Source organism: Schistocerca serialis, chromosome 7, assembly GCF_023864345.2.
Source record: "Schistocerca serialis cubense isolate TAMUIC-IGC-003099 chromosome 7, iqSchSeri2.2, whole genome shotgun sequence".
NCBI lineage: Eukaryota > Metazoa > Arthropoda > Insecta > Orthoptera > Acrididae > Schistocerca > Schistocerca serialis.
Window position 1 is genome coordinate 371026989 of NC_064644.1, and position 23053 is coordinate 371050041.

Below are 23053 nucleotides of genomic sequence, written 5' to 3' on the forward strand. Positions count from 1 at the left end.
GTGTATGTTACAAATTTGCAAGTGAAGTGTTACAGTGGGAAAACAACTTTCTTGACTATGTGGTGATCAGTGATGATACAAGTTTTCACCTAACTAGGTAAGGTAAGTACCCATTATATTCATATCTGGGGTCAGAACATCCTTATGAACCTGTTTAACATCAGAGATTCCCCAAAATTTTAATGTTTTCTGAGCTTTTTTAACTGTAGCTACAGTACCAAAGGTTGCTTATCTGGATATGTTGCAAGAGTGACTCTTTCACCAATTAAAAGGTAACCCTGAAAACTCTATTTGCCACATAGATGAAACCACTCCCAAGTGGCATCTCTTTGTACAAGAGTGACTGAAAGTCCCTGACCAGTGGATTGGTCATAATGGTCAATAGGACAGAGCTCCTTTCTGCTGGCCTACACATTCACCTAACCTCACACCATGTGATTTTTTTTTCTTTGACTTTATAAAAGAATGTGTTTGTGTTCCACCACTTCCTGATGGTCTGTCAAAGTTGAGACAAAGAATTGCAGAGGCTGTTCTTCCATTGCTTCATAAGTGTTAAAGTGTGGGAAGAACTGGATTTTAGGTTGGCAATGTGCCGTGTAACTGAACATGTACATACTGAACATTTGTAAGAAAAACTAGATCAGTTTACCTTAAATTTGATGTACAACTTGTTGTTAATGGTTGAAGTTCAACAGTTATAATATACCACTGAAACTGGAACACACTTTTATGGAGCAGCGGGATTTCCTGTCTCTACCAGGTTATCCCCAGGGCTCATCCAGAAGGCAACAGTTGCATGCCTGATCCCACAAAGGTTGATCGGGTCTAGGAGTCACAGTGCTGCCGAACCAGGGGCCAAATTGCTACAATATCAACATGACAACATTATAGCATCATGAGGTTTCAAAATTGTGGTGTGGTTTGGACCCAAGGAGATGTTATTTAAGACAATGTAGTATTAGTTGGAGGTGATTTTAATCCACTGCATATAGAATGGCAATCTATACATTTTCTGCAGTTAGTATTGACAGATATGTCTTGTGAAGTACTTTTGAACATGTTTTACAAAAACAGTCTTCAACCACTAGTGTGACAGCCCACATGAAATGGAAATATTTTAGACTTTGTAGCTTCAAACATGCCTGACATCATTGACAGTGTCAGTATAGACACAGGAATTAGTGATTATATCATCATAGTGATGATGTTTACTAAAGTTAACACAGTCATCATCATTTACATTAGAAAAAGGAGATCAGTAGTTGTCAGCACCCAACTTGGACAACAAATGGACATCAGTGAGTTCCAATATGACGGGCTTTAGATTTCTATAACGTTGACAAAGTGCCCCCACTGCAACTGATGACGCGGGTCTGAACATATGCATTAGGTTCCCAGATATGTGAATAGCTTGAAGACTTTTTAAGTATCAGAATCCACTATCTTGTCTTCAACGGTAAGTGTCCATCAGAGACAATGCTGTGGCTGGGCCATGACATCTCTCTGGTGGGCCGATGGTTCCGCCACCAGCCGGCACCTCAACCAGCTCCGCACCTGTCCTGTGGACCCCAAAGCCCCGGAGGAACTGCCAGCACCTATCGCCGACCGGCCTGTGGCGGAACCTTCACTTCCGTCTCAGCCACTATCTCCGCCGCCGCTGCCCGTGCTGCATTGTCACCTCCTGCCCCAACCGGTCACGAATCCATGGATGTCAACCAGGATGCCCCTACTCCTAAGGACGTTTGTGGTGCTGTGCACTCTTTTTTCCCAGGGGGAGAAATGTCATAGTAGCCCCTTGTTGTTAGAGGGCCCGCAGAACCAACATGCAAGATGGATTGCTAACTCCCTTTCAGCAGCACGGAGAGAAACACCACCAGCAGACAGAAACAGTAACAGACTTTCCAAATAAACACGGAATTACTTCACCAGACAAGTGTCCCACCAATCAGAACTCATACGACTGCTGTAGCACTCCACCGACCTGGCTTTGTTGTTGTTGTAGAGGAAGGAGACCAGACAGTGAGGTCATCGGTCTCATCGGATTAGGGAAGGACAGGGAAGGAAGTCGGCCGTGCCCTTTGAAAGGAACCATCCCGGCATTTGCCTGGAGCGATTTAGGGAAATCACGGAAAACCTAAATCAGGATGGCCGGACGCGGGATTGAACCGTCGTCCTCCCGAATGCGAGTCCAGTGTCTACCCACTGGACCTGGCTTTATAAGCACGCCTAGACCGTCAGTGTTTACCAACCACTAGGAATTGCTCCGGCCAGTACTTACACCGGCCCTAGCCTTGTATTCACTCACCTTAGTCTTGTAGCATTACGTTGTATTTTGTAGAGTAGTTTTGGTCAGTATTTTCTTCAATTGTCTTGTTTCCTTATCTGTTTTTGCTAGCACAGTATTGTGGGGTTCTTTTTTTGTTTGTTCTGCATTTAAAACTTAGTGTAAACCAAGAAGGCATTTTTTCTTTAATTGTAATAAAATGTGTTCAAATTGACTGTTAGTTCTTTCCTGCCAACTGCAGGGCGCTACACGCGCGTCATGCAATAGCGACTTATGATCTTGGTGGTCTATGGGCCTCTTCAACAGTCTCATGGTGAGTTACACTAAGCATTAAAGAAGTGCAAAAATTGTGCCAATCAGCAGCCTTAAAAATCCAAGGCAGAGCGATTCAGCTGAGTACTGGTGTGGGGGATAAAATGATCACATAGTAGACACTATCCTGAAGTTCATCATAAATCTTCCATCAAAGAAAGGAGTAAACGAAGGCTAAAAAACTCCATGTTGTCATCAGCTGAAATGGATCCACATGTTGTACAGGGTAGAGCAGAGCAACTGATTTATTTGAATTTGGGCCCCTGAAGCAACTGTTGTTCTGCGGGGGAGGGGAGGGGGGGGGGGTAGGCACATTCGAGAAGGTAGGGCTGCTTTTCTTACAGTCGTTTAGTAATCATTCATTCTATGAGGTGAATCCTTCATGAAGAACTAATACCCCCAACTGATACCCCAAACAACTTCATCAGCACTCCATGTATGCACAGATTGTGTTTTTTTCAGTGACTTCTGACCATTACATCCACATGATTGAAGAGTTTACCTGCCAACATTCAATGAGATGGTTGTGTGAGATGTACAGTTCCAGCAGACCAATGCCATGCCACACACCCTGGGTATGTCACAGATTGTTTTGCGGCCATGCTTCCCAGGATGCCTCATCTCCTTGAGGGGAGATTTGCACTGGCCAGCAAGGTCACCTAATTTCTAAAATCATGTTTTTACAACGATCAACCTACAACTCTGGCTTACCCGAAAAACAACATTCGTCAAGATATTGCCAACATACCCGTTGATATGCGTCAAAGAGTTGAAGGAAACTTCCGAGTTTTATTAAGACACTGTATTGAGATGCCATCTGCTTGATATCATCATTAAAATTCTGCAAAGTACTGCACTTTGGAGGTATTTGTATTCCTTTTTGCCTGCTTCTTTTACTCCTTTTTTATATTTTCTCCTGTCATCAATTAAATTCAATATATCCTCTGTTACCCAAGTATTTCTACTATCCCTCATCTTTTTATCTACTTGATCCTCTGGTTCCTTCACTATTTCATCTCTCAAAGCTACCCATCCTCCTACTGTACTTCTTTCCCCTGTTCTTGTCAATCGGTCCCTAATGCTCTCTCTGAAACTCTCTATAACCTCTGGCTCTTTCAGTTTATTCACGTCCCATCTCCTTAAATTCCCACCTTTTCGCAGTTTCTTCAGTTTTAATATACAGTTCATAACCAATAGATTGTGGTCAGAGTCCACACCTGCCCCTGGAAATGTCTTACAATTTAAAACCTGGTTCCTAAATCTCTGTCTTACCGTTAATTATCTATCTGAAACCTTCCAGCGTCTCCAGGCCTCTTCCGTGTATACAACCTTCTTTCATGATTCTTAAACCAAGTGTTAACTATGATTAAATTAAGCTCTGTGCAAAATTCTACCAGGTGGCTTCCTCTTTCAATCCTTACCCGCATTCCATATTCACCTACTACTTTTCCTTCTCTTCCTTTTCCTGCTATTGAATTCCAGTCCCCCATGACCACTAAATTTTCGTCTCCCTTCACTATCTGAATAATTTCTTTTATCTCATCATACATTTCTTCAATCACTTCGTCATCTGCGGAGCTAGTTGGCATATAAACTTGTACTACAATGGTGGGCGTGGGCTTCATGTCTATCTTGGCTACAATAATGCGTTCACTGTGCTGTTCGTAGAAGCTTACCCTTGCTCCTATTTTTTTTATTCATTATTAAACCTACTCCTGCATTATCCCTATTTGATTTTGTATTTATAACCCTGTATTCACCTGGTCATAAGTCTTGTTCCTCCTGACTCTGAACTTCACTAATTCCCACTATATCTAACTTTAGCCTATCCATTTCCCTTTTTAATTTTCTAAACTACCTGTCCAATTAAAGGATCTGACATTCCACGCTTCGATCCATAAAACACCAGTTTCGTTTCTCCTGATAATAATGTTCTCCTGAGTAGTCCCATATCTGCATTACTTTTTTTGGAAAAAAAAATTGATTTCTAAATAAGCTAGTTACATTTACTCATCTTGGACTAAAATAAGTGGGGGAGAAATTATTCAGGATCAGAGGTTTTTCTAATATGTTACAACTGTTTTTGTCTCGGAGCTGCCAAATAAAGGGTTATGGACATTAAAATCATCCAGTAAAACAAAGGGCGGGGCTAAAGAGGAGATGAAATTGATGATCTCCCAATATGCCGCATCACCCGTAGGAGCGATGGGATATATATGTTGCAAGGGCGATTCCTATATTGTACACACTCTCATAGCACCTTTCAGCATTTATTATGTCCTTATAATAGGCAGGTAATTAAGTACAGAACCAAGTTTCTTGAAGAGCTATGCTAACCACTGAGCAAAGTGAGAGCAAGTGTTCCTGTTCATCAGGGCAGTGACAACAACCATTACCAATTATGGTAGTAAGAAAAGGTTAGAATTGTTAATCACAATTTGATTTGGCTAAACACCACCTACTAGCTATGATCCACAAGCATGATTCTGGTAGCAGTGGAGAGGGAAATCCTGCGAAGTCAGGGTTGCCAGTTTTGCTGTCACCTGGGTCCAGCTGCCAGAGACTGTGGTCGTGTATGTGTGTGTGTATGTGTGTGTGTATGTGTGTGTGTGTTGTCTATCTTTTGAAATAAGCCTTTGTGTTAAGGCACTCTGATGAGGCTGCTGGACCCCTACAGCGATCAGTGTGATTCAACCTGACCCACTCCGGCTGGAGTCTCTTCCCATGGGTGCCATCCTGTCTAAGCAACAGCCCATGCATTGCTGTCCAGAATTCTCTTGTGCCCACATAACATAGACACATACTTCTGGGCAGTCTTTGGGAGGAAACAATGCAGGCATCAACAGTGTGTTCCTTGCATGGTTGGGGGACTGTCATTGTGTAGGTACCTGATGACACTCCATGTAGGACTGGCTGCCATGCTGGGTATCAGGCTTAGAACATAAGTAAGATAGATTGCACATAACTTCATTACAATGTAATCAACATCTAAGTCATGCGACACAGGGCAAGAAACCAAGTTTATGTGGATGCATGCACAGCCTATACATATTTGCAGGTGACTTCTGGAATAATGTTCAATTTATCTTAACTGCAGTATTTTCAGTTCGGGTTTCTTTATTACAGAGGTGAAATTTTGCAGGGCATTTTACACATCAAAAGATATGTGAAAGGAAGTAGCATACTATTCTGTTCCATGGGTAAAGAGGTTTTAAAAATGCAAAAAGATTTGTGAAGCCATTTTTCGAGACTAAGTCAACATATTTACAGGATGAAGTAAAGGAGTAATGTTGTCACAAAGCAAATGCGAACAGTCTTTTCTAATTGATAGTATTTATTTCTGTTTAAATATCATGAAGTGAATGATAAGGGACATTATACTCTATATCTCATTAAAATAAATGCGAAAATTTATGAATATTAACCACAAGGTCTTTAGTTTTTTCTGTTTAGTATCATAACTTGTTTTCACTGTTTGACTGGTTGCAGTTTTCCCGTTGATGAAATACGAAGGAATGTTTAGGGAGTCACTCTGAAAATGGAGAATTTTAAACCAAACTTCTACACAATGACAAAGAGCATACATTTTTCACCAGCAGTTTCAACATTAAGAGCTTTGGTTTATTAGAAGAGAACTGAACCAAGGTGTTGTACCATCAATTTTTGACTTTTTTCAGCACTTTGCATCGAAAGGAGAAAAGAGGAAACCACCAGCTAAGACAAGTGTCCATTATTTACTACAGAAAACTAAGTATTCTCATCAACATGACTAATGAGAACTAGTTTCAATCACTTAAACATGTAATTTCATTCCATTTGGAACTACATTTAGCACAATTTTGGATTAGTTTTTATAAAAATCTATGTAGAAACATCATGACTAGTATTACTGAATAATATTTGTTGTCACCAGAGCACTACTAGTTACTGATTCAAAATGGAAGTACTGTAGCCCCTATGATTTTTGTTGCTAGTAGTTAATGTTAAATTTATGTTCAGAATAAGCACAGAAAATTTTGTGAACATATTGCTTTTTTAGTCCCATGGTCAGCAACTAAATAAGGCACGAAACTCAGAAAATCACATGTATAAGTTTATGACAAGAAATAAAACAACTAATTTTGTGGAAGTTTCTAGAAATAGGCTTGAAGAGACTAAGGAGAATTTACATTTACTAATGTAAAACTGCCACCATTTAGTAAACAAACCCAGTACTGCTGAAACACTGCTGTCAGATTTAAAATGGAAGCAGAGGATTACTGGAATCAATTACACGTTTTTTGTCTTATTACCTACACAAAGCTGCAAATGTTAAAGAGTTCTACAGAGTAATTAATAGTGCTTCATTGGTAACTGTTTTGTGTGTATACATTTAGTCTTTCAAACAGACAAGTATCTGAGCTTGACAGCAGTAATCTACACCTATTATATACTTATGACGATTACTGTAAACGGGGATTTTTGTACAAATAAGTTGTGTGCATATTTCCATTTTTGTCCAAATATATTTTTCATGTCATAGTAAAAATCGTTCCTTTTCTTTTTTTAGAATCTTCTTCTAGTGGTTGCCCAGCATCAAAAGGAAAAATTTACCTTCGTCTACTCTTATTTTTTAAGCCACGCCTATAACAAAGTCTAAAGTTTTTTCTTTTTTTTCATAATGCTTCACCACATCCCACTACCTTACAAAAACTGTACCAAGGAGTATATGGTAAACCAGGGTTCAGCACAGAAGCAAAAACTGCAATGATCCTGAAATGATACCATATGGCTGTCATGAACATGACAGTTGTTTCTCACGATAGATGAAGTTTCTCATGATAGATGAAATGCTCATTAGAATACACACAGAATGACTTCTGGGTTCACAGTAATGTAATATTTTTTGAAAGACAAAATGTTCATCAGTCACTGTAGAAATTATTTATTTTACTATTGCAATTTCAGCCCCTGGGTCATTATCAAGTCCTACATCAAAAGCTAAAAAATATACAAAAAATGAAGCAAGTGAGTATAGACAGAGCTGCACAATCATGCCACCAGAGAGTAGAACATTACAAGAAATGATGAAAATAACACCTCACTTACATTTCTCTTCAGCACAGGTCAGTATTAAAAACCTCTGACATGTATACCCATCATCGTCAGAACTAAGCTTTCTGAATGTAGGAATACAGTGGCATCAAAATAGTGCAAAACTCTGTACGTTGTGGAAATTATTTAAATTATGTGAACTGTTACCCTGTTAACATCCTTAACACAAACTGCTATAAATCAATGTTCTAAACACTGTTTCCATGTGAACTGGGGTCACTGGTGTGAAAATACATTCACAATTCAATTTTCTCTGCACTTATCAAAAATAGTACTGTCCAGCAATAACAACTCTAAGCTTCATATCATAACATTGTTTCCAATCTGTTGGCAGCACACAGCTTTTCATGTGACAATTTGGCCGTAAGGTACAAGGAGACAGCTTACAGAAATTTAGTTATAAGGGAGTGGGATTAAACTACATATCTCATCTGTCCTAAAGATCTTACAGTGGCTTGCGTACTGATACAGAACATGGCAACAGTAATCTTACATATCATTTTCTCTGCATATACATTGCAAATGATTAAAAATATAGAAGGAGCAAAATGCTTGCCCAATGAAACAGCCAACAGAGCAGCACAGCAAACAGAAAATACATGATGATGACATGAAAACCCTTAAATATAGGAATGTATTTTTACTAAGCTCTAATATGGTAAATAAAATGCAATTATGTACAAACATATGTACATATAATAGTAATACAGTTCCGAAGTGCTTAAAACTTTATAAGGAAAAATGTAAAAAGTAATAACACCCTATTATGATTCACTACTAAAACAGGTAAGACAAGACACACTTTTAAAGATAAAATGAAATACAGATCATAAATTAGATTAAAAACTTAAAACATATGGGAGTGCAATCCATTCTCTCTCATTATGTACAAAAATTGCAATGCAATAGAAAACACTGGAAACACTTATAAAACTTTATTTTCATTTATGAAGACCTGGTAAAATACACCACATAATATATTCTAAAAATAAGATAAAGATAAAATAGAAGTCATAGCATATATGACTCTCCCATATCCTCAAATAAAAATGTTATGAGTACCATACATATTACAAAATCAAGATACATACATTTCTGTACATAATGTTGTGACAGTAAACCTGTACTACACCAGAAAAAATAAAGCAACCTAGTGCCATGATACATTCTATCATTTGCACTTAAAAGCACACTGGAATTTATCTATAAATTTTACATTTCTTACATAAGTTTGATCATAAGCAAGTCATTGGGATTATTTCTGATACTACATCAGAAATAATCCCAATGACTTGCTTATGATCAAACTTATGTAAGAAATGTAAAATTTATATTTCTACAAGAACAAATTATTCTACTTTCAGGCATTGCATACAGTATTGGAAGGGCTGAATCTATGTTCCTCACTGTATGTTTGTTCTCACTTAGATGTTTGCTTACGGTAGAGTTACTACTCTCTTTCTGCCTAATACACCCTCAGACCCGCCACTGAACACCCTCTCTGCTCGTCCAATATAATATTTTGTGCAAGTGCTACAGTCTCTTCTGTAAACCCCATGTCTGGCAAAGTGGTTGGTGTACCAGTGCTATGTCTGATTTTCTTGCCTAATGTATTATCTATATAAAAACTAGTCCCTACATTAGTTTTCTTGAATACTAGTGCAATATTGTCTGGGACTGCACCTAAGTATGGTAGTTAGGCAAACTTAAGTGTTTTTGTACTTGGGACTTTCTACTGTGACTCCATCAGTTATATCTGCACTGTTTGTATTAACTTTCCACTCACATAGTTCAGTGATCATTTCCCCTCTGAAACCACTGTTAATAGCTACTGCTTGCGAGACAGCCGGTTCTCTTTTTTTTTTTTTTTTTTTTTTTTCCATCTTCATCTAGTGGCAGGTTGTTTAGACAATGTATCACACAATTATAATAGGCTCACTTATGGCACACTGAATGGCAAGAATCATTACATACAGTACAATCCATGGTGACTGGCTATTAAAAACTTAAAAATTTGTTGTCAATATTTGATAGTTGGACGTCTAGGAAAGTTGTACTTTTGTTAACTCCTATTTCTTCCATAAATTTTATATGGGGATGCAGGCTATTAAGTTAGTTGTGCATTATATCTACATCGGTAACAAATCCCTCAGAAAGTACTAATGAACCATTGATACATCGTTTACAGTACTGAATTTTCTTTGATGTTGGGGAGGTGAGTAATTCTAATAAGTTAACAAAATTGCAAACCTCTGCTCATGTGAGTTTGCACATAATTAAACCTGTTCTTATTACTTTTACTGTCTCTTTAATCTGCAACATTTGTGTACATATTTGTGATGTCAAAAGAAACAAATACCCCATTCTACAGAATCTTAACATTCTTAATGTCACATGCACCCTTACAAGTTGCGCACAGTGTAGTTTTTCAAATGTTTAATACCATATAACTGGCACATCAAGTTTTTTTTACTGATCTTAGTTAGGACTATCAAAATAATTAATATTTGGCTGAACTGGAACATTTGGCAACAGTTCATGTAATTTACATCATTTCAATGATGTACATAGCTTCGCACTCGTCTGGCATTGCCCTATTTCTAAAGCCAAAAGTCTTATTTCTGATGATGTATATATGTTTGAGGATTTCAAATTATGACATGTGCTGAAACACAATTTAGGTGATGTGTTATTTTCACTGCATTTTGTAGTGTACTACTATCTGATGGCATGTTCATATGCGTCTACATCTATACTCCCCAAGCCACTGTACTGTGGGTGGCGGAGGGTACAGTGTACCACTACTTGTCTTTTTCTTTCCTGTTCCACTACCAAATAAAGCAAGAGAAAAGCAACTGTCTATATACATGCATATGAGCCCTAATTTCTCTTATTTTCGTGGTGTTTGTGCAACTCTGGCTCTACATTCTGTGGTTTAGTTTTTTGTTTGTTCTTTCCTTGTTGTTTTTGCAGTATCATCTCGCAATGGCCCTAAGACTGAAACTGCAATAGTAAAATAATTTCTACAGTTGACCAGAGGAAAAAGACGCCTTGGTATTCATGGTTGTAGCACTGGATGACAACTGGAAAATTCCCATGGAGTATTTCCTGACAAGTAGTTTGACTGGTAGTGAAAGAGGCAATTTATGGTTTGTCTTGATTTTCTAAAAGAGATTGGAATTAATGTACTCACCTTATCATTCGATGGTGCAACTGCTAATTTGTCAATTGCTCATTATTTGGGAGCTGAATTTAGTCTAGACAGGACGAAATTATGGTTTGTAAGCCCATTAACAGGCCTGTATTAGATGCTTGTCACATGTTAAAACTTGTTAGAAATTGTCTTTCCACAAATGAGGAATTCTTCAGTGAAGATAGCCTAATGAGGTGGATTTTTTTGTTGAACTAGAAGAATTATGGGCTCAAGAGAAATTGTATTTAAGCACAAAATTAACAAAATTTCCTATTAACTGGCACAATGAAGATTAAACTCGGTGTACAGACATTAATTGAAATTGTTGCCAGTGACTTCAGATATCATGATGAAAATCAGGCCTACTTCAGTTTCAGGGCTGTGACGAAAAAGTGAAATTTTCCAGGATAATTAATGATTTATTTGACATTTTCAACAGCACAGATTATTTTCAAAGGGATTCAAAAGACCCTTTGGCACAAATATGTACAGTGATGTATGCCTATATGTAAAGTAAAGAAAAGATATGGCTAATTACATTAAAACAGACGAGGGAACGTTACTGGTGCAACCAACAAAAAGAACTGCTTGCATACATATAATTAGTAGTCTCTATTCTTCATTAGCTGCATATAAGACTATCACAGGCAGAACTGCACCAAATGACTTTCTTACAAACATATAAACTCAGTCAAGACAGCCTGGAAATGTTTGTTTTATAGTGCTGTGAGACATCGTGGGAGGGGCAGGACAACAAACCCACAGCACAGCAGTAGTTTCAAGCTGCGTTCAAGAGATGTTCAGCATACATTTAGCTTAGTACATCTACTGGCACTAATTGCTCTGCCATTGATGCTATCACAATCCTTAGTGTAACATCAAGTAATCAAGAAAATGTAATGAGTTGCCATCTGTTCTAGAAACTACACTAATACTCGTAAATCATCAGCATGATGGCATACTTTATTGAGCTTCTCTCACTTTATATGTGAATCACGTAGTTGAATATACAGCTGCATTTGTGGCTAGGACAGTGAAGTACAGTACTAATACAAATGTCTATTTTCAATGTGGAAAACTTTTTAAAGAAATTAGGTACAACAGCTTTTCAGGACTTAAGGAAGAATATTTTCCTTCACCTGAATCATATATTTACTTGTTGAATATTTTCAAACATGGTTACATCATATACACACACACCAGAATGAGTAACTGCGCTATCCTTGAATTATGAGTTACCACACCAAAAGAGCTGTTTGAAAGCTAGTGATTGTGTGTTAGTTAATCCACTCAATGGGCTCAACTATTTCTGAGTATATGCATGGTAAGTATGGGGCATCAAGCCACTGCACCAAGGGATGCTGTATTCTATGTTGACTTGGCCATACCTCTGATCTCTGCGTTCAGTCATTCACTTTTACTTACTTTGTTAAGTGTAGGCTCCTTTCAGTTTGTTTACACAAGGTCCCAATTACCAGGTTTCACCTACATTTTATTTTCCAAATTTATTTTGGAAGTGCAGGATATCTGGGGATGTTATCTAATGCCTCAGACCAGTCTTTTTGTTGGGCCTATCTGCGACTCAGCATCTCTGCTTTTTGGTGAGTGGCAACTTTCCTTCTCATAATATCGAAAGTATAATTCTAAGAGAAGTCGCAAGTAACAACATATTCACCCTCATTCAAGCTTTCCTTAACTTTAATTACAAAAGAGCTCAGCTACAAAATCATGCAGTCAATTTTTTTGAAAATCGTTCAATGAATTCTGATGAGATATTCCGGATTGCTTCTAAGTTTACTGAAACCCACTGTTGAAAAGTCATATTTTTGACCATATTACTACTAAATGCATTTTGTAGTGTGCTTTTTATCGGGTTACATTGGATTACAAATTAATTAAAAAACTTTCATTTTTAGTAGGTCTAAAGAAATAATCACACATCTCAGTCACTAACTACATTTTAAACATAAAGCCATAACTCTATGGTGGCATAATGGTTAGCACATCTGCCTTGTAAGCAGGAGACCTGGCTTACAGTTCCAGCCATCAATTAATTCATTGCTTCAGCTTCTATCCTCATGAATAAAAAAATTTATGGAGCAAATGAAAATTTATTTATGGATAAGTTATGCATTTTTACAATTATATCTATAAATGTCATTACATCTAAAAATGTCATTTTTAGCAAAATATGCATTTTTTTTTAATTTTGTAAAAGTGTGAACCCCTGACAGGCCCACTTTCATAATTAGGGAATTAGTTAACAAAAATGTGAAGTGTTTTATACATTTTTTAAAAAATTTTTGAAGATATCTTTGATAAAGTAAAGATTTAAATTTTGAAACATTTTTGAAAGGTGGCAACCAACAGCCATCAAGTAATGTGTAAAATGCATGTTTCACCATCAGCTGCTGTTATTTTAAATTTTTATTTACATTTGAAAAACTTATCCCATCATTTTGGTTTACATAAGCAAGTTGTTACAGCAGTTTCAAATTACGGTAGTGGGGTATTTTTGACAAATTCATATCACCTATTTTCAAAATGGGTCACTGTATTTTAATAAAACTTGTCTTTTATCTATATGTAGGCTACCTCTGGGGCAAGCTTTATCACGACCAGAGATGGTGAGATAAAATTCACATTGAAATTGAGCTCATTTGACATGGAATGTCCATTTTATAGACTCCCCGCTTCAGCGGCAGTAATGCCTGAACATTTGAGAGGAAACATTCGAGAATATTTTGTGTACATTTCCAGACTGTGCTACAGTTGTAGGTGCAGATTTTTACTTAACAGCTATAGACTGAGGGACCTAAGTGATTAGAGCACCTGTTAGGGACAGGGAATTGTTCGAAATTGCTCTAAATGCCTTATCAGGGAACTAACAGCTTGCAGATTACCAAGAGGTCAGCATGAAAATTTCATCTCCACCACCAACAAAATGTGTATCAATGGACATGATATTCAAGAGCATTGTGCATTGACATGCTTTAAGCAGGTATGTGCTGAACAGAGTTGCGACGGATGAAAAGACTCACTATGGTTTGGAAGCTGCATTAGAATAGTGCTATGAAAACAAAGAGAGCTTCACTGCAAATTTAAATGTAGCCAAAGCCTCACAGACAAATAAAAACTAAACAAAACCGAAATTAATGTAGGATTACAAAATTGCAGAACAATCACTGGAAATGGTTACTTTCACAAAATACCTAAGAATATGCAAACAGAGTGATTTAAAAATGGAACGACCACATCACAGAAAGGGCACAAGCCATAGTAAGATTAGTTGGAAGAATCCTCAGGAAATGTAGTCCTGGAAGCAAAAATCTTTAAAAAATATAGTCTCACCCCATACTGTGGTAACTGTTTAGAAAATTGAACATACTAACAGCAGCCTCACAAAACATTTACTCTCATATGGAAATCACTGTGAAGAATCAGTTGGCTAAAGTGCACTCACTGTGTCCACAGCGCTTGCATTGCATCCTGATGTTGGTAATTTGTTGATGTTGGTCATCAGGCAATAGTGTACACTAGCCAGTGCAAGTCCTTCAATCTAATGATGTCTTTCAGTGGAAGACACCAATTGATTACATTTGTTTTTGGAATGGGAATCTGGAAGAAAACTAGATATGCTGACAGACTGATCTTTTATGTAGCTTGAGACCTAGGTTAGGTGGGAATGTGGCAGACTGCCAAACAGAATGCTGTTTAGCACAGCCCAAGATATACATCTGTCATTGCAATAAGGTACTTGTATATCTTCTTCCTCATTTTGCTGGAAATTCTATCAATGTCAGCAAAATTCTAACCTAAAAGAACAAAATACCAGCTAACTTTAAATAGGAAACATAGCAAATTACAAAAAAGCATTGTGACTGGCTACTATCAACTAACTCACAATTTGTTGTATTCAATTCTCATCGTTCATCATGAGTTGTTACCAACATTGGCATGCAATGCAACTGCTGCAGGGTCGGGGCCTGTAGAAGCACATTTACCAAATCAGGCGCTATTTGAAATAATGCTATAGAACTCTTCAAAAACATGAGAAACCAACAGCCTTTACCATCCTCACTCTGCCGGATAGTGAAATTTTTAAAAACAAACTGAAATCATTTCTACTTCACACCTCCCCCTACCCAGCAGACAAATTTCTGAGTAGATAGTTTCCACACAGTGGGCTACATTTATCACATGTCCATTAAGATCAAAATTAAAAATCCAATTATGTTAATGGCCAGATATACGCATGCTCTTTGTAGAAGATTATACTGACATACTCCACATCATTGCAAGTTGTGGATGTAAGCCAAGAAGTGTAGAGAGAGAGAGAGAGAGAGAGAGAGAGAGAGATTAAACTCTGTGCTTTTCTTTGTTTAAAATAAAATCTTAAATTTAATGTGCACCTACAACACCTACGATACATTATCAAATATGTTCGTCTGACAACAGTAAGAAGTTGTTCAACTTGTAATGTAAAAGATAATTTGCTAACATATCATAATTACGTTAAAAGAAAAAGCTGACATCCACTACCAGCAGGTTCAGTAGGTTACAATATATTAAAATTAAAACCAAATACACATTTATAACAGCAAGCAAGCAAATAAACCATTATGCAATATAATAGTAACTATTCAGATACTTCTTTATGAAGCACAAGCAGACAACAAGTGCAAAACTATTTCCTATAGAAAAACTTGTTTACAATATCAACTTAAGGAATACGTTTGTTAAGATTTATTTGGTTAAAACTGGAATGGGACATCTTAGAAGATATTATGGGCAACTAATAGAATATGGAGAGAGAAGTAGCCTTAATGGAAGCTGTTGAAAAGAAATGTAATCAAGATAATGACTTTTCATCAGTCACTAGAGAATAACAACAGCAGCACTAGAAAATAGAATAACATTTCCATTTAGCACATCAACACACCGGCTTCACAAGTTAACAACAAACTAGCATGTGTAGTAGGTTGAGGAAGAGACAAGAGAGGATATGGAATTCCATGGAGCTATAAATCGTTACGACAAGAGGGAAAGGAAGGTAATATTACTGTACAGTCTAGAAATGAAGTAAGGGGGGGATCTTGCTAGAGGAACTATGGTTCTTTCTGTGACAGGTACAAACTAAGAAGAGCAATCATTTTTTTCAAAATTAGAAAAATATAACAAATATTTTGAGAAAAACTCTAAACATTTCAGCATATTCATGAAGCAAGGCAACAGAAGATTACCAAGGACATTATGTGAAGCAAGCAGTATATTTGCTTCAAAAAGAAAACAACAAATTCAAAGTAGCAAAATCAGAATGTGTGAAAGGGAGACTAAATATATTTAAATAGATTTTGTAATGGGAAACAATGATATGTATTGGAAGATTAAGATCAGGTTCTAATAATAAAAAATTAAGAAGTTAACTCATGATATGCAAATTGCTCTTCAATGAGAAAAGTGGCAAACAGTTGTTCATCAAAGTCATCCCAACAGAAAAGAGCAGCTATGAAATATGAAAGGAGAAAAAAAGAAGCTGCCTAATGGTCAGAAAATGACAGAACAGAAGGTGCTGATACAACACATTTACAATCACTACAATCAGTTGGAAAATATCAGAGCTAAGTGGTTATTGGAACCTACCTCAAAATATATGGAGGTGGATACATATTAGATTTTTTTTTTTTTAAAGAAAATTACCCTCATATAAATGAAGGAGACGCAAGGAGTATGTGTGAGAATTGCCACACTATCGGCCTGACATATTATAGCCTGCATCAAGTGCAGATAAAACAGTAAGAAAAATTGAGGTACAGAACAAGTACCAATTTGGTTACAGAATATTTAAAAGAACCAGAGAAGCAATTTGAACATCCACTGAAATTACAATAAAATTCACTGTCAAACCTAACGATATCATTACATACATACAATTATCAATACTTGTTCCACAGGCCATGAATACAAGATTTTGTAATGATGTGGATTGTGTCACTTTAGTAGGCTAGAAGTTTTCTTTTCACAAAATAATTTTAATTTTTTTTGCAGTTACTTCATATCTAAAAATTCATCTATTGAGTAGAAGGAGTTATCATTCAGAAATTCTTTTAATTAGTTTTTAAATGGTGGTTGGCTATTTGTCAGACTATCTGGCAAATGACCAAAGATTTTTGTGGCAGCATAATTCACCCCTTTCTATGCCAAAGTCAGATTTAACCCAGAATAGTGATCATCGTCCTTTCTTCTAGTGTTATAGCTACGCACTTCACTGTTATTTTTGAATTGGGATGGGGTATTAATAACAATTTTCATAAGTGAATATAGGACTATGTTTTACAAAGGTACTGTGAATATCCCGAGTTCCTTGAATAAATGTCTGCAAGGTGATGATGGGTGGGTTCCAGCTATTGTTCTGATTACAAGCTTTTGTGCGATGAATACTTTTTCTCTTAATGATGAATCACTCAAAATACGATGCCATACGAAAGCAATGAATGAAAACAGCCATAGTAGACTAATTTACTGACATATTTATCACCAAAATTTGAAATAACTCTAATAGCATAATTAGCTGAACCTAACCATTTCAGGAGATCATCTGTTGATAATCCGAAAAAAAAGTGTTCAAAATAATACAAAGAGTAGTAAAAATGTTTGAGAGATAAGTGATATATAATAAGAAGTTGCATGTAATAAATGTAGAAGAAGAAATGAAGATTAATATTAACAAGGTTGTCGTATATTTTCATTGCTAAATTTGTATGTCAATGCAAAAAAGAAAGAAAGATCTAGAACCGTTAAATGGAATGGTGGAACCAATGTGGTGCAAAATGTCAAATTACATTTCTTAAATGAGAGGAAATGCACTACATTAAGTAAAACACTTATCTGTTGCCCAGAAAACAAAATGATAGACGTAGAGAAAATTAATTCTGCAAGACCACAAATAGTTCAATGGAGTACCTAAGAAAAGCATTATTCAACAAAAAGGTCAACTGATATCAGAAGTTCAGAAACAACATACGTAACGGGCACAAATTAAACAAGAAATTAAAAATATACTTCAGGCAACAGACGATTAAAGAAATGTACAAAAATAACTTGCCCAAAGACTGTATGTAGTCATTAGTGACAGTAACAATATGTGGAGATGAGACTGAAGAGAAGAAAATTCCCACAATACATTACACTAGTTAAATTTATTAGTATAAGCTGACTACACTCTTACATATAGTGTAGGAAATAAATACTTTCATTGCAACTATATCGTGAGGAGGAGGAGGAGATTAGTGTTTAACGTCCCGTCGACAACGAGGTCATTAGAGACGGAGCGCAAGCTCGGGTGAGGGTAGGATGGGGAAGGAAATCGGCCGTGCCCTTTCAAAGGAACCATCCCGGCATTTGCCTGAAGTGATTTAGGGAAATCACAGAAAACCTAAATCAGGATGGCCGGTGACGGGATTGAACCGTCGTCCTCCCGAATGCGAGTCCAGTGCTATATCGTGATATGAGATGATAAAAAGCTCTATGCACCTTCATGTTACCTAGATGCTCACATATTCAGTAAACTTATAGCTCATCATATTAGGGATTAAAAACTCAGAACAAAACTTTTCTCCTATCTACTTCCATATTTTGCCACTCATATTTGCCCTTACATGCATGGAGAATATAACAATCTTATTTCAGTAGCCTATATTTTATTCCTGCTTTTGGAACCTCAAAACAACTTTACGGATATGTGGAAATTAATTCCACTACAGTTTTCTATGTATGTCCATGATGACATCGAACAATTAATATGATAAGCTAGTGTTATTGGTATGACGTAGTTGGGCAATTCCATAGTTACGGGTGTTACATGTACACACCTTAAAATCAGGAAAAATAATGTAAGGACAAATATTTATTGAATTTAATATTGAAAACTTTTAAGGCTTACATTATATTTCATGTTAAAAATGTTGATACTGGAATTGTTTTATTGTTCTCCTGGTTATTAATCAAAAAAGTAGTGTTACGGGTGTTACCAAAAGTAGACCTAGTCCCTGTTATGAGTTAGGGAATTCTCTAATTTCTGCAAACTTGATGAAGCTTTTATTCTTGTAAAACAACTGTCAAGAGGTATCGCCCCAAATTTTATTTTGAAATATAAATTTTTATTTTTTTGGACATCATAACTCAGTATATATATTTTTTTTGTTGTTACGGGCGTTACATTAAATGTTACGGGTGTTACATAGATGCATCAGATTTGATTCTTGAAGGAATAAATCTACCTCTTACAATTGCATAAAAAGAAAAGAAGTATTGTAGTTTATTTGGAATAAAAGTATGTACTTAAGAGAACATATTTGAAGGATAAAGCTATTTATTACACAAAAAATTTTGTTACAATTTTATAGTACAACTAGGCCAAGATATCGTTACTTACTTAACATTTACCTCATTTTGTAGGCCTAATAAATTTATGACAAAAATGTTTTCTTATTATTGATAGGTTTAAAAACTTCATTTAATAAACTTTTCCAGCAACATCCAATTCAAAATTGAACTCATAGTACAAACGGTTACCTTGTTTGATTTCTGGTGCTGTTGCCTTAGATAGTACTTGACTGAATTTCACAAAACAAACATCAGTTTCATCTAGTTTAGAAAGTGTTTTACTTTTTCCTACTGACTTCAGAAACATTATTTTCACATCCTCCTCTTCATCAACCTCACTCTGGCAGATTCCCAAGTAACGGTGTTGAATTTTGGATAGGGTTGGCTTCTTTTTGTCACTTGGAATGTCAACCAAGACAAATAACCCAAATTTTAAATCAGACTTTTCAATTTTATTAGTTAGGCTTAACTCACAAGCACTTCCAATATTGTCTTGCGATTCAGATGGTGAAACAGTCTCCTGATTAGAATCATTAGAACTGCACATTTCATAGAAGTTTATGCATCTTTTTGCATGTAATGTTTTAACTTTGGCATCCTCAGTAATAAATACTGACATCCTTGTCATTAATGACTCTGCTGTTTTTGAACCCAGCAAATCAGTTGTGTTATAAGCCCGAAAGTGATGGCAGCCCTGGATTTGAGGAATTGCTTGTAAATTTTTCCACCTTTCATCCAAAATAGGAATGTTATGCTCCACTGTTATCTTATCAACCCATAGTACCTTAATTTTAGAAAAATTCTTCAGAGTGTAGTCATAAAAGTCAATTGCGTTGTTAATAATAACTTTCCTAGATCTAACAGCTGTCCACACACTCCTCTTCAGTGCACCTCCTATGCCATCCATGGCTCCTTTACCATGTGAACTGGCAAAAAAATTCCATTCAACTGTCAATCCAAAGTTTCAGAGCCAATTATATCGGAAACTATCTTTTTAATAACACCAGATTTTTTACTGGGGCTTTTTGGAAGTACCTTCAACACTTTCTTCACAGCTTTACCAAATGTCTGTTTACACTTGTAAGTCCCAATAGGAGAAGATTCATTTGGAACTTTTGATCTTGCGAGTTCTAGTTTTTTTCTTTTCTCTGATTGCTCTCTCTCTCTCTCTCTCTTATTTTTCTTCGATTCTTATCTCTAAGACGTTGATTATTTTTCAATTTTTTTTTAACCTGCAATCTTCTTAATTCGTCTTGTTCTTTCTTCAAGTAAGCTTCTCTGTTTTCATGGTTATCTTTAATCTTTTCTTGGTACTTCTTCACTCTTTCCCTTGCTGGTACTGGTGCCACGGTCTCCGAAGACAGAAATCATGATAATGTAGGCATATATATGTATAAACATAACGCTGTCCAGAGAGATAAAAGTAAAAGACATTGTTAAGCATAGGCTCTTATGAATGACTAGAATCTGCCTCAATGAGCTGTTTACTGGGCCTATATAAAATTTAAAACTGAGGTTAGCAATATTGTTGTTCTTGGAAAAGTTAGAATGGAAAACATAAACTATATGTAATCTAATTTTGGGCTTAATTAACGTTTTAGGAGGATGTCAGTTGAGTCAGGTTAATGCCCTAATTAACTTTTATAATGTAGGTGTAGTGCTTAAACAAATGTATGCAGTGGAATAAAAATTTTAGTTTTCATGCTTAAAACTGTTTTCAAAAATGACTCTGAGCACCATGGGACTTAACATCTGTGGTCATCAGTCCCCTAGAACTTAGAACTACTTAAACCTAACTAACCTAAGGACATCACACACATCCATGCCAGAGGCAGGATTCGAACCTGCGACCGTAGCGGTCACGCGGTTCCAGACTGAAGCGCCTAGAACCGCACAGCCACACCGGCTGGCAAAACTGTTTTCATATGTCATAAACATAGTTAAGAAACTTTATTCATTAATAATAATACCATTTGGTTATAATTTAAATGTAGGGCCTAGGCCTACTAAAGATTGAGGTGGCATTAAACCTTCCAATTCAAGTTACGGGTGTTACGCATGTGTTAAGTAACACCCGAAACAAAAATTAGTAACACCCGTAACAGCTCTAAGAGTGTTAAATAAGATTTCAAAATGCCATGTAATGGTATGATATTGTAAAACATGGGTATAACCTCACTTTTACAGAAAGGTATTGTACAGAACAAATTTACTAGATTACAAATTAAACTTTTGTATCTTTTTTGTTACGGGTGTTACAAGCTGCATATATATTATAAAACTAACAAAATAAAGAAATGCAATTAGCTTACCTCAGCAAAATGAATTATTATGAGCTATAACAATGTTGACTTCAATATTCTTTGCAACAATAGAACAATCAGCTATGGATAACACAACTAATATTCATCTGGAAATAGCATAAAACATACCTCTCTTTGGTGCCATAGAATAGTGCACTTTAAACACTTAGTGAAGGTAGAAATTTATTTTTTTCATATTCATGATTATTTTGCAATGAACAAATGTACTTTTAACTTGGCATTTTTAAGGTTATATTTGTAATATTGTCATTTTAATTTTTTTGTCACAAAGTCTCTTTAACATGGAATGACCCAGTTACAAATCATACCAGAAAACTGTGTTTGCAGTAAGAGTTAAAGTTAAGATACCACAACAAACGATAAGTTCCGGGACGTGTTTTTTAAAATGATGGGCAAGCCCCTTAGAATCGTTCCTCTGCCTCTTTACAGATCCGTCCAAATTTTCAGTGAGCAGCGTACTATAGCTTCTTGAACGATGCTTCAAATAACAAATGTGATCGCTAAAGATTTTAACATAATGTGGGAAACAATGCCAGTCAGAAATTCTATAAACACAAGTCGAGGAAAAAGTTTCGCTGTGCAAACTAGTTTTTAGTGTGAACTAATTTCGTTTACTCACTTCGCACCGAACCCGAAAGCCGTTCCGGTGGTTGTAATAGCTTGACTTCCGAAGCCAAACGACATTTTCTTAAAAATATTTTGTTGTCTTCTTACTGTTTACTTTCTGACGATTAATGTCACAACTGACAACAAGTTCACAATCCCAACAAAACAGGCCACCAAGCATTGCACCATACACTCATGGAAGTTAAATTGCCAGATACTCCACTCATTACAAAGAACACCAGCCAACATCAGAACATCGCGACACCCCGTCGTGTTTCTGTTACCCACTCGATAGCAACGCGCCAAGCGGCCATCAAGCTGCTCTTTTGAGTACCATATCGGATGAGTGGAAATATCGTCATATACATTGATTTGTAATTCACTTAAAGATAAAGTTAGTGAATTGCCTATAGATGCTGACTCTGAAATTATTAGTATGTCGAAGCACCACTTAAATAACTTTACAATTCAGAGGCTCCCTTTACCAGAACATAGATTAGCTGGCTGTTTTTCAATGAGTTCCTTGCGAGGTACAGGAGTGGCTATGTACGAAAAAACGGCATTCCATTTGAGTCCATAGATGTATCACGCCACTGCACTGAACAGATATTTGAATGTTGTGTAGGAGCAGTTGGATTTAGTGAAACTAAACTTCTAATTGTTGTTGTTTATAGGTCCCTTAACTCTGACTTCAGAGCATTATTGCTCAAGCTAGAGAGGGTTCTTGATTCACTTTCTAGGAAGTACCAGATTTAGTTATACATGGTGATGTCAATGCAAATTTTGTATATAAAAGTGCAAGAAAAAGGATGTTTATAGATCTTATAAATTCATATGGTCTGATGCAGGTTGTGT

The 23053-nt window shown here is 36.3% G+C and overlaps 1 protein-coding gene across 1 annotated transcript in view; it reads right to left on the reverse strand.

Annotated features, from left to right (window-relative positions):
• Nucleotides 1-22384, reverse strand: part of LOC126412157 (nuclear pore complex protein Nup58-like) — a 148168-nt gene extending 125784 nt beyond the window's left edge. Inside the window, exon 1 of the mRNA XM_050081616.1 lies at nt 22212-22384. Within this exon, the coding sequence (XP_049937573.1) occupies nt 22212-22276 (65 nt within the window). The 5' untranslated portion in view covers nt 22277-22384. The remainder of the gene's footprint in view (nt 1-22211) is intronic.
• Nucleotides 22385-23053: the final 669 nt, after the last annotated feature.